The sequence below is a fragment of the Neophocaena asiaeorientalis genome, unplaced genomic scaffold (genome assembly GCF_003031525.2).
Source record: "Neophocaena asiaeorientalis asiaeorientalis breed wild unplaced genomic scaffold, Neophocaena_asiaeorientalis_V1.1 scaffold886, whole genome shotgun sequence".
In the NCBI taxonomy this organism is placed as follows: Eukaryota; Metazoa; Chordata; class Mammalia; order Artiodactyla; family Phocoenidae; genus Neophocaena; species Neophocaena asiaeorientalis.
Genome location: NW_020175226.1, coordinates 452,844 through 471,803, shown reverse-complemented (window position 1 = coordinate 471,803; position 18,960 = coordinate 452,844). Strand labels below are relative to the sequence as shown.

General features: G+C 36.1%; 1 protein-coding gene across 1 annotated transcript in view; it reads left to right on the top strand.

The window, feature by feature from the left end:
* LOC112413459 (protein hinderin-like) overlaps nt 1-18,960 on the top strand; it is a gene marked incomplete at its 5' end in the record, with an annotated part of 223,289 nt that overhangs the window by 132,747 nt on the left and 71,582 nt on the right. The window contains one exon of the mRNA XM_024765408.1: nt 18,336-18,517. Within this exon, the coding sequence (XP_024621176.1) occupies nt 18,336-18,517 (182 nt within the window). The remainder of the gene's footprint in view (nt 1-18,335; nt 18,518-18,960) is intronic.

The following is an 18,960-nucleotide window of genomic DNA, read 5'->3' as shown; positions in this document are numbered from 1 at the left end:
TTTATTTTAACATCTATTTTTTCTTATATGACTATTGCTACTCAGCTTTGTTTTGATTACCATTTGCTTACAATATCTTTTTCCATCCCCTCACTTTCAGTCTGTATGTGTCCCTAGGTCTGAAGTGGGTCTCTTTTCTTTTTTTTTTTTTTGTGGAATGCAGACCTCTCACTGTTGTGGCCTCTCCCGTTGTGGAGCACAGGCTCTGGACATGCAGGCTCAGCAGCCATGGCTAACGGGCCCAGCTGCTCCACGGCATATGGAATCCTCCTGGACCAGGGCACGAACCCATGTCCCCTGCATTGGCAGGTGGACTCTCAACCACTGCACCACAAGGGAAGCCCTGAAGTGGGTCTCTTTTAGACAGCATATATATGGGTCTTGTTTTTCTCTCCATTCAGGCAGCCTGTGTCTTTTTGTTGGAGCATTTAATCCATTCACATTCAAGGTAATTATCGATATGTATGTTTCTATTACCATTTTCTTAATTGTTTTTGGTTTTGCTTTTGTAGGTCCTGTACCTATCTTGTGTTTCCCACTTAGACAAGTTCCTTTAGCATTTGTTGTAGAGCTGGTTTGGTGTTGCTGAATTCTCTTTACTTTTCCTTGTCTGTAAAGCTTTAGATTTCTCCATCGAATCTGAATTAGATCCTTGCTGGGTAGAGTAATCTTGGTTGTAGGTTCTTCCCTTTCATCACTTTAAATATGTCATGCCACTCCCTTCTGGCTTTTAGAGTTTCTGCTGAGAAATAAGCTGATCTTATGGGAGTTCCCTTGTATGTTATTTGTCATTTTTCCCTTGCTGCTTTCAATACTTTTTCTTTGTCTTTAATTTTTGCCAATTTGATAGCTGTATGTCTCCGCATGTTTCTCCTTGGGTTTATCCTGTATGGGACTCTCTGCGCTTCCTAGACTTGGGTGGCTGTTTCCTTTCCCATGTTAGGGAAGTTTTCGACTATAATCTCTTCAAATATTTTTTCGCGTACTTTCTCTCTCTCTTCTCCTTCTGGAACCCCTATAATGCAAATGTTGGTGCGTTTAATGTTGTCCCAACAGTCTCTTAGGCTGTCTTCATTTCTTTTCATTCTTTTTTCTTTATTCTGTTCCACAGCAGTGAATTCCACCATTCTGTCTTCCAGGTCACTTATCTGTTCTTCTGCCTCAGTTGTTCTGCTATTGATTCCTTCTATTGTAGTTTTCATTTAAGTTATTGTATTGTTCATCTCTGTTTGTTCATTCTTTAATTTTTCTAGGTCTTTGTTAAACATTTCTTTCATCTTCTCAATCTTTGCCTCCATTGCTTTTCCGACGTCCTGGATCATCTTCAGTATCATTATTCTGAATTCTTTTTCTTGAGGGTTGCCTATCTCCACTTCGTTTAGTTGTTTTTCTGGGGTTTTATCTTGTTCCTTCATCTGGTACGTAGCCCTCTGTCTTTTCATCTTGTCTATCTTTCTGTGAATGTGGTTTTTGTTCCACAGGCTGCAGGATTGTAGTTCTTGCTTCTGCTGTCGGCCCTCTGGTGGATGAGGATATCTAAGAGGCTTGTGCAAGTTTCCTGATGGGAGGGACTGGTGGTAGGTAGAGCTGGGTGTTGCTCTGGTGGACACAGCTCAGTAAAACTTTAATCTGCTTGTCTGATGATGGGTTAGGCTGGGTTCCCTCCCTGTTGGTTATTTGGCCTGAGTCAACCCAACACTGGAGCCTACCCAGGCCCTTTGTTTGTGCTAATGGCAGACTCTGGGAGGGCTCACAGCAAGGAATACTTCCCAGAACTTCTGCTGCCAGTGTCCTTGTCCTCACAGCGAGATGCAGCCACCCCTGCCTCTTTTGGAGACCCTCCAGCACTAGCAGGTTGGTGTGGGTCAGTCTCCTATAGGGTCACTGCTCCTTTCCCTGGGTTCCGATGCACACACTATTTTGTGTGTACCCTCCAAGAATGGAGTCTCTGTTTCCTCCAGCCCTGTCAAAGTCCTGCAATCAAATCTCACTAGCCTTCAAAGTCTGATTGTCCAGGAATTCCTCCTCTCGTTGCCCAACGAGTATAAGTGTTCTCCCATTTGTGAGTCACCCACCCAGCAGTCATGAGATTTGACTTTATTGTGATTGCGCCCTTCCTCCCGTCTTCCTGTGGCTTCTCCTTTGTCTTTGGATGTAGGGTATCTTTTTTGGTGAGTTCCTGTATCTTCCTGTCAATGATTGTTCAGCAGTTAGTTGTGATTCCTGTGCTCTCGCAAGAGGGAGTGAGAGCATGTCCTTCTACTCCGCCATCTTGAACCAGTCTCTATTTAATCAGTTTTAATTGGGTAAAGAACTCAATTATTGCACATAGAATTCTTTGTATATTTGGATATAAAACCTTCATCAGGTATATGTTTTGTGAATATTTTCTCCCAGGGCATGACTCGCTCTTTTATTTCCTTAATGTTGTTTTTGAAGAGCAAAACTTTTTATTGATCAAGGTTAAAATGATATTTTCCTATATTTTCTTATAGAAGTTATATAGCTTTATATTTAAGTCTATGATCCATTTCAAATACATTTCTCTGTGTGGTGTGAGATAGGGCTCAAGGTTCATTCATTATCTGTACAGATATGCCATTATTCTAGCACCGTTTGTTGAAAAAAACTATTTTTTCTTCGTTCATTGCCTGATGCCTTTTCAAACGTCAGTAGGATATGTACACACATGGACACACATTTATGGATTTCTAGTCCCTTCATCTTCATGTCCATTCTTCCGTCAATGTCACACAATCTGGATTACTTTAGCATTATAGAAAAATCTTGAAATTAGATTGTGTTCCAAATATTTTTCTTATAAAAAATTCTTTTAGCTATTCCAACTTCTTTTCTTTACATTTTAGATTCAGTTTTTGATTTCTATTAAGGAAGTGGAATTGTGATTAGATCGATTTGGGGAGAGTTTACATCCTAAAAATATTGTTTTCCAATCCATGAATATGGTATAGCTCTAAATTTATTTAGATCTTTAAAAATTTAACTCAGTTATATTATGTAGTTTTTAGTGTAACAATCTTGCACTTTTTTCATTGAATTTATTAGTAGTATATAGAAAGAATATTGATTTTTTAAAATATTTATATCATACATTACAGTCTTGCTAAATGCATGTTTTCTAGTAGGGGGTTTGTTTGTTTTGGTTTTTTTGTTTTTTGGGGTTTTTTTGGTAGATTCCTTAGGATTTTCAAGTTCATATCACATGAACAGCCATAATAGCTTTAAACCTTTCCAAGCTTCATGCCTTGTGTTTCTTATTTTTAACTTGTTGCATTGACTAGAACATTCAATACAATATTAAAGAGAAATGATTAAAGAAGACACCCTTGCTTTGTTCTCAAGGAAAAGGCATCCAGTAATTCACCAATTAATATAATGTTAAATATAGATTTTTGATAGATGCCTTTTATCAGCTTAAAGTAAGTTCCACCCCCTTTTTTTTATGTGAATGTTTTTAGAGTTCTTGATACCTACATATTGCCAAATACATTCCAGAAGGGTAGTACGCATTAACTGTAGGACTAGTAACGTATGACAGAATTTTCATGGTGAAATAAGTTCCCTAGTTTGCTGAGTTTTTATTTTGTCAAATGCTTTTCCTACATTTATTGATATAAGCATATGGTTTTGCACCTTTATTCTTTTAATGTGACAGTTTATGTGGATTTACTTTTTTTAATGTTAACCCAACATTACATTTTGGAAAAATACTCATTTGGCCATGATGTAGTACCTTTTATATATTGCTGGATTTGATATGCTAATATTTTGTTGAGGATTTTTGTGTCTGTGTTCATGAGCGATACTAGTTTGTAATTTTACTTTATTGTACTAGCTTAATCAGGTTTTGGTATCACATGGTAACATAAAATGAGTTGAGAAGAGGTCACTCCTCTTCTATTTACTGAAAGCTTGTCTAAAATTAGTAGTATCGCTTCCTTAAATATGATAAAATATACCAGTGAAGCTATCTGATCAGTTTTCTTTGTGGGGATGTTTTGATTATGAATTTAATTTCTTTAATAGATATGAGGCTATTCATATATTTCCTGTTTCTTCTTGAGTCAGTTTTAACCAGTTATATTTTCCAAGCAATGTGTGCATTTCATTTCATCTTAGTTATTGAATATGGTGGCATAAAGTTGTTTATGAGATAGCCTTAATATTCTTTTACTATCTGTAGCATCTACAATGATATCCCCTCTCTGATTACTGATATTCATAAATTTTCCCTTTTTCTTAGCTTGTCTTAGATTAGGAGTTTATCAATTTTATTAATATTTTCAAAGGACTGACTTTTATGTTTCTTTTGTGTTTTTATTGTTATCTATTTCATGGATTTCTACTCTTTATTGTTTCCTTCTTTCTACTTGCTTTATATCTAGTGTGTTCTTATTTTTCTAGCTTCATAAAATGGAATATTATGTCATTGACTTTCTTTTTTTTGGCCATGCTGTGCAACATGTGGGATCTTAGTTCCTCGACTAGGGATTGAACCTGTGCTGCCTGCATTGGGAGCATGGAATCTTAACCACTGGACCACCAGGGAAGTTCCATTATGTCATTGACTTTAAACTTTTCTTCTTTTCTAGTAAAAGCATTTAAGCACTTGCCTTCTGTATCCCTCAAATCTTAATATGTTGTATTTTCGTTATCATTCATTTCAAAATGCTTATTGGTTTCTCTTGTGATTTTTTTTGACCCATGAGTTACTTAGAAGTATGTTATAAAACTTCCAAATACTTCAGATTTTTCTAGATATCTTGTTTTTTATTTTCAATTTAACTCCATTGTGGTTACATACTCTGTAAGTGTTTATTCTTTTGAACTATATTCAAATTTATTTTATGACTCAACATATGATTTATCTTGGTCAGTATTCCATGTGCACTTTTAAATATTCGTATTCTGCTATTGAGTATAATGTTCTGTACATGTCAATTAAGTCAAATTGACAAGTAGTGTTGTTCAGATCTTATGTAGCCTACTAAATTTTTTTCATTTTTTTCCTATCAATTGATAATGAGATGTTAAAATCTCCAAATATGATTGTGCATTTCTCTACTTCTCCCTTTACCCTTATGAGTTTTGCTATGTGTATTTTGAAACTAATTTAGATGCAAATATATTTGGGGCTGTTAGGGATGTTTCATGATTTGCCCCTTTAATCATGATAAAATATTTTAATCATGATGAAATATATCTTTTTATCTCTGGTTCTACTCCTTTTCTTAACATCTACTTTATTTGACATTATATAATCACTCTAGCCTTCCATGTGTACTGTTTGCTTGGCTTATCACCTTCCATCCTCTATGTCAACCTATTTATTCTTTTACATTTAAAGTATGACTCCTTAGCATTGACATATATACACTACCAAATGTAAAATAGATAGCTTGTGGGAAGCAGCTGCATAGCACAGGGAGATCAGTTTGGTGCTTTGTGACCACCTAGAGGAGTGGGATAGGGAAGGTGGGAGGGAGACGCAAGAGGGAAGGGATATGGGGATATGTGTATACATGTAGCTGATTCACTTTGTTATACAACAGAAACTAACGCAACACTGTAAAGCAATTATACTCCAATAGACATGTTTAAAAGAATAAAAATAAAGTATGACTCTTGTAAACAACATATGGCTTGGGATTTGCATTTTTCTCTAGCCTGACAATCTCCCTTCCATTTGATTTGAGTGTTTAATACACTTTAATTAATTAATTTTAACATCTTTATTGGAGTATAATTGCTTTACAATGGTGTGTTAGTTTCTGCTTTATAACAAAGTGAACCAGTTATACATATACATATGTTCCCATATCTCTTCCCTCTTGCGTCTCCCTCCCTCCTAACCTCCCTATCCAACCCCTCTAGGTGGTCACAAACCACCGAGCTGATCTCCCTGTGCCATGCAGCTGCTTCCCACTAGCTATCTATTTTACGTTTGGTAGTGTATATATGTTCATGCCACTCTGTCACTTTGTCACAGCTTACCCTTCCCCCTCCCTATATCCTCAAGTCCATTCTCTAGAAGGTCTGTGTCTTTATTCCCATCTTACTCGTAGGTTCTTCATGACCTTTTTCTTTTTTCTTCTTAGATTCCATATATATGTGTTAGCATACGGTATTTGTTTTTCTTTTTCTGACTTACTTCAGTTTGTATGACAGACTCTAGGTCCATCCACCTCACTACAAATAACTCAATTTCGCTTCTTTTTATGGCTGAGTAATATTCCATTGTATATATGTGCCACATCTTCTTTATCCATTCATCTGTTGATGGACACTTAGGTTGCTTCCATGTCCTGGCTATTGTAAATAGAGCTGCAATGAACATTTTGGTACATGATTCTTTTTGAATTATGGTTTTCTCAGGGTATATGCCCAGTAGTGGGATTAGGATTGCTGGGTCGTATGGTAATTCTATTTTTAGTTTTCTAAGGAACCTCCATACTCTTCTCCATCGTGGCTGTATCAATTTGCATTTCCACCAACAGTGCAAAAGTGTTCCCTTTTCTCCACACCCTCTCCAGCATTTATTGTTTCTAGATTTTTTGATGATGGCCATTCTGACTGGTGTGAGATGATATCTCATTGTAGTTTTGATTTGCATTTCTCTAATGATTAATGATGTTGAACATTCTTTCATGTGTTTGTTGGCAATCTGTATATCTTCTTTGGAGAAATGTCTATTTAGGTCTTCTGCCCATTTTTGGATTGGGTTGTTTGTTTTTTGGGCTGCTTGTAAATTTTGGAGATTAATCCTTTGTCAGTTGCTTCATTTGCAAATATTTTCTCCTATTCTGTCGTCCCCTGCATCGGCAGGCGGACTCTCAACCACTGCGCCACCAGGGAAGCCCCCTGAGTTTATTTTTGAGTTTATTTTTGTGTATGGTATTAGGGAGTGTTCTAATTTCATACTTTTTCATGTACCTGTCCAATTTTCCCAGCACCACTTACTGAAGATGCTGTATTTTGTCCAGTGTATATTCTTGCATCCTTTGTCAAAGAGAAGCTGGCCGTATGTATGTGGGTTTATCTCTGGGCTTTCTATCCTGTTCCATTGATCTATATTTCTGTTTTTGTGCCAGTACCATACTGTCTTGATTACTGTAGCTTTGTAGTATAGTCTGATTTAATTTATTATTGAAACTATTGGATTTAGGTCTAACATTTTGCTGTTCTTTTTTTCTTCCTGCTAATCATATCTATTCTTTGTTCCTGTTTCTCCTTTTCTACTTTTATTGGGAGGGGAAAGGGAGAATAATAATTTTTTTTCAATTTTTTAAAAATTCGTCTAATATTTTATTAGCTATACCTTTTTGCATTTCCTTTAGTGGTTTCTGTAGGGATTATAATATGCTTTCCTAACTTATTAAAGTCTTATTATATAATACTAACATTGTGTGATTTTATGTAGACTTTAAGAACTTTTATACTGTATAGGTATATTCTCCGTTCTTTTTGATATTATTGTCGTATACATTACAGCTAAGTGCATTATAAATCCCATGCTTTAAACATTCATATATCTTTTAATGACATTAAGAGAAGAATAAGAACATAGGGAGTTTTATATTTATTCACATATGTACTATTTCTGATGCTCTTCACTTCTTAGATCCAGATTTCCATCTAATATCATTTTCTTTCAACCCAAAAGTGCAGGTCTGCTAACAACAAATTTTCCCTGTTTTTGTTTATCTGAAAATGTTGTCTCTCCTTCCTTTATTTGAAGGATATTTTCGTGTGATGCAGAATTCTAGGATGACACTTTGGGTTTGTTTTGTTTTGTTTTTTCCTTTTAGCACTTTACGGATATTGTTCTATCTTCTAGCTTTCATTGTTCTTATGAGAAGTTAACTGTTAAAATCATTATTTTTTATGTAATTGACATTTCATCTGGTTGTTTGCAAGGTTGTCTTTATCTTTGGTTTTCAACAGTTTGACTGTGATCTGTGGGTCAAACTTTTTCATCAAATTTGGAAATATTCTGACATTGTTTCTTTAACATATATTTTTTCAAATATTTTTTCTACCCCATTCTCAGTCTCTTCTCCTTCTGCAACTTCAGTTATGTTTGTTAGGCAGTTTAATATTGTCTCTAAAATCCCTGGGACTCATCATTTTTCTTCAATCTTTTTTTCCCTATGTTCTTCAAATTGGGTCATTTTTGTTGATTCTTCCATTAATTTCACTTATTCTTTAACCCTCTCATCTCCATTTTCCAATTTTTATTTCAGTCACTTTAATTTCCAGCTAGAGAGTTTCTATCTCTTTCTGCTGAGACTGCCTGTCTTTTCATTCATTTAAACCATGTTCTCCTTTATGTCCATCAATATATTTATAATAGCTGGTTTAAATAAAGTCTTTTATCTGCTAGGTCCAACATTTGGGGCATCTTTTGGTTGATTTTAATTGATATTTTTCTTAACTATGGATCACATATTTTTTCTTTTTGTGTCTGACAATTTATATTGTACTCTGGGTATTATGGATGATACATTTAGAGATGTGGATTTTATTATCATTCTCTAAAGAATGTTGATTTTTGCTCTTCTCAGCAATTCAATCACCTCCTATTCGCCTTGAACTTGGATAGGTTTGGTTATATACTTTGTAAGGACAGTTGTCTGGAAAGCCTGAAGTGTTTCCCAAGCCCCTCTAAATTGGTAAGAATCAATCTCCAAACTTTTTTGTCCCTGTGCATTTTGCTATAGCTTGATTTTAGGCTTTGTTAGAGCTTTACAGTAAGCCTTTATCCAGGATATGGACTTTCTAGTGTCTCAGTGGACATTAACAGTATCTTCCATTCTGGGCCAGAACTCCAGTTTCTCTCAGCATTGCCCAATTTGTATTATTTCTGTATTTATATTCTGCTTTCATCATTGTAGCAGCCAATGTTTGTTAAGTCTTGCAGTGAAAAAGAAAACAGGCAATAGAGAAAATCTGTAAAGCTAAAAGCTGACTTTTTGAAAATGTAAATAAAATCAATAAGCCTTTTCAAGATGATCAACCTATTATTGAGAGGAAAACAAATTATCAGTATCAGGAATGAAAAAGAAGATATCACCATAGATTCTAACAATATTTTTAAAGTAATTAAAGAATATTATGAATAATTTTTATAAGCACATTTGATAACTTAAATGATATAAATTCCTTGAAATTGATGATATACCAAAATTGATACCAAAAAAGTAGAGAATCTGAATAGCCCTCTGTTAAACAAATTTAATTTTTAATTAATAAATGTCCCATGAATAAAACTACAATCACAATCCCATAAGACTTCACTCATGAATTCTACCAAATACCTAAAGAAGAAATATCAATCTTACACAAATTCTTTCAGAGACTAGAGCAGGGTTTTTCAGCCTTGGTACTCTTGACATTTTGGACCAGATAATAGCTTGGGGTGAGGTTGTGGGGTGGTGGTGGTCTGTCCTGTACATTGCAGGATGTTTAGCAACATCCCTGTCTTTTACCCATTAGCAACCCCCACAACTGTGACAATCAAAAACCCTCCAGACATTGCTAAATGTCCCCTGTGTGGCAAAATCCTCTTCTTCTACCCCACTTGAGAACCATTGGACTAGAGGAAGAAAGAACTTTTCCCAACTCCTTTTATGATACCTAAACCAGGTAAAAGCATGAGAAGAAAAGAAATGACAGACTAATCTTCCTCATGAACATAAATGCAAAACAAAAAAAGTTCCTTAACAAAATATTAGCAAATTAAGTCCTGGAATATATAAAAATATATATAATCCAGCTTGACTAAATAGAGTTTATCCCAGGAATGCAGAGTTGGCTTAACATTTGAAGATCAATCAATGTGATTTGCCATATTAACATAGTAAGGAAGAAAAACACCTTTTCAAACAGATGCAAAAAACTCTTCCAATGCTCATTTTTAAAAAATGACTTCTTATCAAGCTAGAAATCAGATAGAGCATGTAGATAAAGATACATCTCTTTAATGATGAACACTTAGGAATAAGGTAAGGATGTTCACTCTTACCACTTCTATTCAGCATTGTACTAGAAATCCTAGCTGATGTGATTGGGCATGAAAAATATTAGAAATAAATAAGTAAATCTGTCTTTATTGTTAAATAATATGACTGTCTACATAGAAAAATCCTAAGGAACCTACCCCAAAACTGCTAGAATTATTAAGTGAATTTAACACAACCACAGAGTTCAAGTTCAATGTATAAAAATCAAATTTATTTTCATATGATAGCAATTTATCAATGGAACAGAATAGAGTCCAGAAATAGACCCACACAGTCATATGTTTGACTGCGTTTTGACAAAGGTATGAAGCATTCTGTGGAAAAAGGAAAGTCTTTTAAATAAATAATGCTGGCTATACTGCATATAGATATGAAAAAAATTAACCTTGAACCCAGCCTAACATCATACCCCAAATTTATTTGATCATGGGGTTGGAGCTTGATCCACAGAGGAGGGCAGCTTGGCACTGAATGTCAGAGCTTGTGCAGGGTGGGGAGTGCTTTCATCCCGGTGATTGTATTGTTGTTGGGCGTTGGAGCTTGAACAAAATGAGGATGTGGAGGTCAGCCATGCATGGGGTCTTGAGAGCCTGAGATAGGAGGGCTTTCTCACAGCAGAGGTAGCCCACTCAGAGCTTAGTGGGGAGAGCGCCTATACAGAGGTGTGTTGGCAGAAACACCCAGAGCAATGTGGTGGTGACTGACAGGGGAGGGAGGGGAAGGGATCATGGCAGTGGTGATGGAATACGGTTTTCATACAAAATGACTAAGTAATTGTATTAAGGAAAATGGTAGCCAAGTTTTTTCACTGTTACAGAATGGAGTTACATATACGGAAAGGTAGAAAACTAAAATGAGCCCTGTTGGTTTGGAATTGAAGATATTAGTGTAAACTCATGATTTTCAATATATTTACCTAGATATATAAATAAACATATGTGTGTAAACATACATACATGCATATAGTCTCTTGCTCTATGAGAACTTAGGAACAGTGATAATCCAATTCCGTTAGCTCTTTTTAACTAAAAGATACTAGATCTCCTTGAAGAAATGGCTGATTCCATGACTGAGCCAGAAACTGGATGATATAGCAATTGTTTAGACATGGCATGGCTAGCACCCAAATTTGGCCACTAGAAAAAGGAAGGAAAGATTTAATACATGTTTCCCCATCCTAGATTTTATAGTCTTCTAAATCGAGGACGTGTTCCCCTTCATTTTTTGTTAAGTGACTCATGCCAGAATTTGAGTAATTTGTATTGATTTTTTTCTCTTGTACTTTCATTGTCTTAAAAGTCTACCTTTCCTTCCCTAACACCCCTTTCCTTCCTACTGCCCCCAGGATTTCCTAAAGGTGCCTTACCAAACACCTATTTCATAGAAAATAAACTCTTTTCATCCTCAACCTTTTCACACACAAAAAATATTTTCATTCTTGGCCATAAGTTATGATTTTCAGCACTGACTGGACATTGGGATTACCTGTGGAGCTTTAAAAGAAAAGGATGAGAGAGGGTGAGAGAGGGAGGCACATAATGCAGCTCACTCCAGATGGATTCATTCCATTTCTAAGAATGGGTAGGACAGCCCGTCGCTCTTTTAAAAATTTTCCCACATAATTTTAATGTATAGCAGGCTGTGAATCACTGCCTAAATTTGGCATCTTTTCTGAGAATGCTACTATCCAGGCCATTCTTTCTGTCACATTTGGCAAAAAACAGAGACAGTAGTGCCAGCATTTCCTGTTCTCCTCATTCCAACATCTCAAACTTTTAACTAGTTTACTCTCTAGTGAACCTCCTTGTTTATGTGAATCTCAGGATATCTGGCCTTACAGTCCATCCTTCCTTTTCTTTGTTTTCCATTGTGATCTCACTAGGAATTTGACATCCACTCAGTCACTTCCTCCCCCACGTCTCCTAACCCCATTCTGTGAGATTCCAGTATTCACGTGGTTGATCTCTCCGTTGCCATAGCTAAAGAGATTTGTCTTCCGTGGTTCACTCGTTTTCTTTAGCCATATTGTCCCTGGCCACGTCTGGAGCTTGCTTTCCCCTGCTGTGGTTCCATCTCAGAAATCGCTGACTGGTACCGCCTTTATAGTTCACCTCTTTCACTTGGGTCTGTTCATGTTCTCATTTCTCATATAGAGTATACCAAGTGTTTTGTTTGTTTTTCTTGTTTTGTTTTATCTTAAAGAGCCATCTAAATCCTTCATTTCTCCCCTTTTTTTGCCAGTCTTTCAGGCCCTTCTTTGTCTCACTTTCTTCCCCATGTACATTCTGGACCAAATGGTTGACCTAAACTATTCCCTTATTAGCATACAAATTTCACTTGACCTCTAGTCTGCCGCACCCTATACAAAAAATCCTAACCCTGGATCAAGCTCTCAGGCTGCTTTCTCTGCTTTTACATCTGTGCACCTGAGCCCAGATACAAATTTATGATCTCTAATTCTGTTATAGCCCTAAACGTTGCAGGACAGTCTTGTTTTTGTTCTTGGTCATTTTTACCTTGAATTCCCTAAATACCTTCTCTAAATCATCACTTTTCTCAATACCCATTTCTTTCACCTACAGGAATGAATTTACCTCCTCCTTCACCAATGAAATTGAAAGTAAAGCACATGCTTTCTCAAGTCAGTCAGCCAACAAGCAAAAACCTGCAGGGTTATTGATCCAATTGCTCTCTTGAAATATCTTTCCAGATGTTTCATAGGCACCTCAAGCTACATTTAATCCCCCCACCACCACCTTCTCTATATTGCTTATCCACCCAAATTCTGCCACTCATTCTCACTCACTCCTGTCCCTCACTTTTCACTTTCAAACACGTATCAAATTCTGCCAATTTTAAATCCTAAGTGTATTTTAAAAGTTGTCTTCTTCCCATTCCTACCACTGCTTCTCTATTTAGACCCTCATCATCTCTCATCACAGCTATTTCAGCAGCCTTCCCACTCATCCAATCCATTCTCTAAATTGTGCCAGGGCAATTCTTCATAAATTCAAGTTGTATCATGTCATTTTTCTCCTTAGAGCCCTTCAATGACTTTGCTTTGCCGACAAAATAAAGTTCAAGCCCCTTGACATGGAAAACCAAACCTTTTATGTTCTGACCCAGCCCATCTGTCTTGCTTCACCTCACACTTCTCCCCACCCAATACCCCAAACTCAATGCTATAACAGTTAACAGTATACCAAATGATTTAACTTGCCCAAAATATATGCTGAAGTTTTACTAATTAGTATAGTTGCTAATACTGTTCTCTTCTGCCTTCCATCCTACTGTCCTTCCTTATCCCCTGCTTATCCACCAAGACTTAGTTTGAAAGCTTCAGGAATTTCCCTTCAGTTATTCAAATACAGTTAGATGCCCTGCCTTTGTGCTCCCTTAAACACCACACATATTCCTGAGTCATAACTTGTATCATATCATATTAAAAAAAATCTGTTTCCATGTCTGTCTCCGCCATTAAAATCACTTGAAGAGCAGGAACCAGGTCTTGCTGGTTTGTATACCTAGCACCTAGCACATAACAAGTCCTCAGTAAATATTTCTTTTCCCTATTTGCCCACCCCAGCCCCTTCATACATATGAGTATGTCCTCAACAAATATCTAAGGAATATATAAATGAATGATTGATTTGGCAATTTATTGAACAAGAATAAGGAAAGCAGAATTTGAGACAGCTGAAGTTTTTCATCTGAGTAGCAGGGAAGATGGTGATACATTAAATGAGAATGGAAACAGATAAAGGAACAGGTTTCAAGATAAAGATTATTCATTGCTTTAGCGTGAGTTGGTTTTGGGAGGTAGGACAAGGCATCTCTTCACAGCTTTTCAACAGATACTTGAAGAGGTCAGCAGTTTTGGAGAACACTGTGAGCTAGATGAATCTATTTAGAAATCATAATTGAAGATACAGTGGTGTGACAGGGATCACTAAGAAAGTGCTAAGGGAGGAAGAGAAGAAGGACAAGGGCAGAATCATCAGGAATGTCTGCATTTAGGGGAAGGGAAGTACAAGAGCTCCCAATAAAAGAATATGAGCAGCAGCCTCCTAAAACTAGAAAACCAATCTAGATATATGTCATGAACTCCAAGGGAAATAAGTTTTAAGGAAGGAGTCGGTTGCTGTGAAGTAGTCTTATAACAAGCAAGATGGTTGAAAGAGAAAACGCCACTAGATTTGTTCTTTAAAAAATAGTTTTAGTAGGCATATCTGTTAAAATTATTGTTTTCTAGAAGTTTGGCAAAGAAGGGAAGGAGAGAAGATGGTAACATAAAGGAGATGGTGAAATTTTTTGTTTTATAATTACAAAAGTGCATGCCTATTGGAAGAAATTTAAACATTCAGAAGTATATAAATTAAATTATAAAAATCATCCCCTCAGTAACTCTGTTCTACTTTTCTGATTTGTTATATATCCATCCAGAACTTAAAAAATATTTTTTGTATATTTTTGTTTTTACAAAAATGAGATCATATTATATATTCTATTATTGCAAATTGCCCTTTTTTTACTTAATAGTATGTTATGAAGTTTATTCACAGTAGTACAGAGAACTACCTCATTCTTTTTTCCTCTGTTTTCATTTATTTTATTTATTTATTTTATAAATGATGATAGTAGGATTTTATTTATTTATTTTTAATGTATTTATTTATTTATTTTGGCTGCACTGGGTCTTCGTTGCTCCGCACTGGCTTTCTCTAGTTGTGGCAAGTGGGGGATCCTCTTCGTTGCAGTGCATGGGCTTTTCATTGCAGTTGCTTCTCTTATTGCGGAGCACAGGCTCTAGGCACCTGGGCTTCAGTAGTTGTGGCACGCGGGCTCAGTAGTTGTGGCTCATGGGCTCTAGAGTGCAGGCTCAGTAGTTGTGGAGCATGGGCTTAGTTGCTCCATGGCATGTGGGATCTTCCCTGAGCAGGGTTCAAACCCATGTCCCCTGCATTGGCAGGTGGATTCTTAACCACTGCACCACCAGGGAAGTCCCTATTTATTTTTTTAAATTAAGGTATAGTTTATTTACAATACTGTATTAGTTTCAGGTGTATGAGACAGTGATTCAGAAGTTTTATAGATTATGTTCCATTTATAGTTATTATAAAACAGACTATATTCCCTGTGCTGTACAATATATACTTGTAGCTTACTTATTTTATACATAGTAATTTGTACCTCTTAATCCCGTACCCCTATCCTGCCCCTCTCCTCTTCCCTCTCCTCACTGGTAACCACTAGTTGTTCTCTCTATCTGTGAATCTGTTTCTACTTTGTTATAGTCATTCATTTGTTTTATTTTTTAGGTTCCACATATAAGTGATAGCATATAGCATTTGTCTTTCCCTGTCTGACTTATTTCACTGAGCATAATACCCTCCAGGTACATCCATGTTGTTGTAAATGGCAAAATTTCATTCTTTTTTTATGACTGAGTAGTGTTCCATTGTATATATATATACCACATCTTCTTTATCCATTCATCTGTTGATGGACACTTAGGTTGCTTCTATAGCTTGGCTACTGTAAATAATGCTGCTATGACCAATGGGGTGCATGCATCTTTTCAAATTAGTGTTTTCGTTTTCTTCAGATGTATACCCAAGAGTGAAATTGCTAGATCATATGTTGGTTCTATTTTTAGCTTTTTGAGGAGTCTCTATATTGTTTTTCATAGAGGCTGCACCAATTTACATTCCCACCAGCAGTATACAAGGGTTCCCTTTTCTTCACATCCTTGCCGACATTTGTTGTTTGTTGTCTTTTTGGTGATAGCCATTCTGACAGGTATGAGGTGATATCTCATCGTAGTTTTGACTTGCATTCCTCTGATGATTAGCGATGTCTTTTCATGTGCCTGTTGACCATCTGTATATCTTCTTTGGAAAACTGTCTATTCAGATCTTCTGCCCATTTTTTAAATGGGGTTGCTTGGGTTTTTTGATGTTAAGTTGTATGAGCTGTTTATATATTTTGACTGTTAACCCCTTATCAGTCATGTCATTTGCAAATATTTCCTCCCATTCAGTGGGTTGTCTTTTCATTTTTTCAGTGGTTTCCTTTGCTGTGCAAAAGCTTTTAAGTTTAATTAGGTCCCATTCATTTATTCTTGCTTTTATTTCCTTTGCCTTAAGAAACATATCCAAAACAAATATTGCTATGATTTATGTCAAAAGAGTGTTCTGCCTATGTTTTCTTCTAGGAGTTTTATGGCTTCTAGTCTTACATTTAGGTCTTCAATCCATTTTGAATTTATTTTGTATGTAGTGTGAGAAAATTTTCTAATTCCACTGTTGTTTATGTAATTCTATAGGGTAACTTCTTAAAAGTGAAATTGTAGAAGGTTAGGTGCACTTTTATTTTGTAGTGACAAATCACTCACAGAAGGGTTATCCCAATTTGCAGTTTCCCTAGTACTATACTAAAATCCTCCTGTCCCAACACTCTCACTGACACTGAGTATTATTATACTTTTCCACTTAAGGGATAGTTTTGGGATTTAGATTTAGGTTTTGATTTTTAATGGAAAGTCTGGTCTTATTTGTAATCCTAGGAGAGAATTCATTTGAGAGGAGGAGTTTGTAAGTTACAAGAAAAGGAGATGATTGGCAGGCCGTAGTCACAGAGGGAAGGGGCCAAAATCGTATCAAGAGTATGAGTAAAAGGTGTGATTTCCTTCTGAGATGTTAAAAGAAGAATAGTAGATGGGTAAAGTTGGAAATAAATGCAAATGAAAGAAGAAATTTTTTTATATAGTCATCTTTATTTCAGGGAAATTAGAACCCAGGTTCCCAGGATGGGATTTGGAATAAAGGTACAGACAAGCTTCTGTGTAAAACGGAAGGAACTATTCCGTATTGGGAGTGATCAACATTGGCTAGTATTGGGAGCTTGGCTGACCTGAGAATGTATGATTTTGGGAAACCCAGTAGTCTTGGTCACATTAACTTTTCTGTAAGAACAAGTAGAGATGTCATTGTTGGATTTGCCAGGGTTTCGGACTTCTGGGTTGAGGTAAACTTATCTTTCATTAACAGTAATACAGTTTTATTCTCTGTATTTTCCTGTCCCATGAGTAGAAGTTACATTAGCTAAGATATGCGTCCACTGGTAGGTCCACAAGGGAAAGTGATCCTTGGGTTCTGGTTAAAAAAAATTTTAAGTGTATAAATTTAATACACTGCTTTATTCCCCTGTAAAGCCATACTGCCAATAGTTTGTTTATTTTCACCACTCTGAACATAAAACCATTTAATGTATTGGTTTTTATTAATAAATTATGATGTGAGCAAACATTACTAAAAATTCTGATCCACACAAAAGAAGCCCAGTGACTTTGATGGGTTTATGTGATTTCAATCCTGGTCAAGGACCACCTAGCATTCATAATGGATCCAGTAATATTCCATCAACCTATTCTTGTCTAGAGATTGCCTCTGCTGCTGGGGAGTTTAAATATCCTAGTTTTTAGAATGTTACTTTTTGAATAAATTATTTTTCTTCATTTTAATTTTCACCTTGTTTATGGTCATGGGGAAGACAAAACTAAAGTATCACGAGTCTATGGTGAACTTAAATTAGAAGGAAGGGGCTGGTAGAATAGTAAGGGATACACATCATCATAACATTTCTCTCTAAACAATAAAATGTTATAAGAGGAATTGTGCTAATGGTGGGAACATAGTTCATTGGAGAGAAAAACATATGCACATGTGTTTATTTTCATTAAAATTTCTTTTACTCCATATTTGCCTTGTTGACTTTATAATGAAATTATGTGAGGACAGAGACCAATTCTCCCTCAAGCACTATTCCTCACATACCCTGAGTACATAATAAATACTATAACAATTGAAAATGAGAAACACAAATACATTTTGAAGCAAATTGGTGATATTTTCATCCCTTATTCATTTTTAGTACTCGGAAACATTTTAGTTATGCAAGTCTTGTTTTAGCATACTTTTAATTTTTACAGATACTCTGGTTCTTAGTCATACTTTATGGCTTTATTTGCAGTTTTAGGGTCTGAGTCTCATTTCCCCAACCCCAAATATAAACTTTTTGAGGATAAAAACCATTTCTTTTCCAAAATTGTTTTGGCAGAACACAAAATAGACCTTCAGTAAATTATTTAAATTATACATCAATAAAAGATAAGAAAAAGAAAGTTTCTATTGCCATGAATTGCATTTCAATTCATACTGAATGTATATGCCTTTGTGTGATCTATACCCCCTGCTGTGCTGTCTACAGCTCATAAATGTTTATTCTTTTCAGTTTATTGAAGTCAAAATGTGATGGCTGGACGCTTGGAACATCATCATCCAGCAAAAAGTACCAAGACTTCACTAATAATGGAGAGAATAGAAGGGAGAAGAAGACAGTTGGGTTTCAGTCACATATGGAAGATGATGCCCTGTGGACAGGTCAAAAGAAAGATGCATATCAACCCCAAAGAGGTAAGCTCAGCATCTGTAGTAGCAAAACAGGAAGCTCTTGGGGGCAGGTGGTTGCTGATGGCTGCTAGCCATGAGCTCCAGATGATTTCCTATAACCCTGAACAGGAGTTAGTGTTACAGACTGACATGGGCCTGCAAGGCCAAAGGTAGCACGTCACCTAGATCAGTGAATTGTATCAACATTTCTCTTAGAACACTCATATGAGAAACTGTCTAATGTGTCCCTCATTTTGCAAACAGCAAACTGCAAGAATTATTAAGCAGTAAATGTGGTCATAGACATAAAATAATGCTTAAAGCAAATAAAGAGGACAAGAAACTGAACATAAATCTTTGCTGGGAAAGTAAACTCTAATAACTACAATTAATCCTCGATTAACTGGAAATACAAGGAGGGTGGAGAAGAGATCATTGCGTCTAAAACAGAATCTCATACGTCTTAA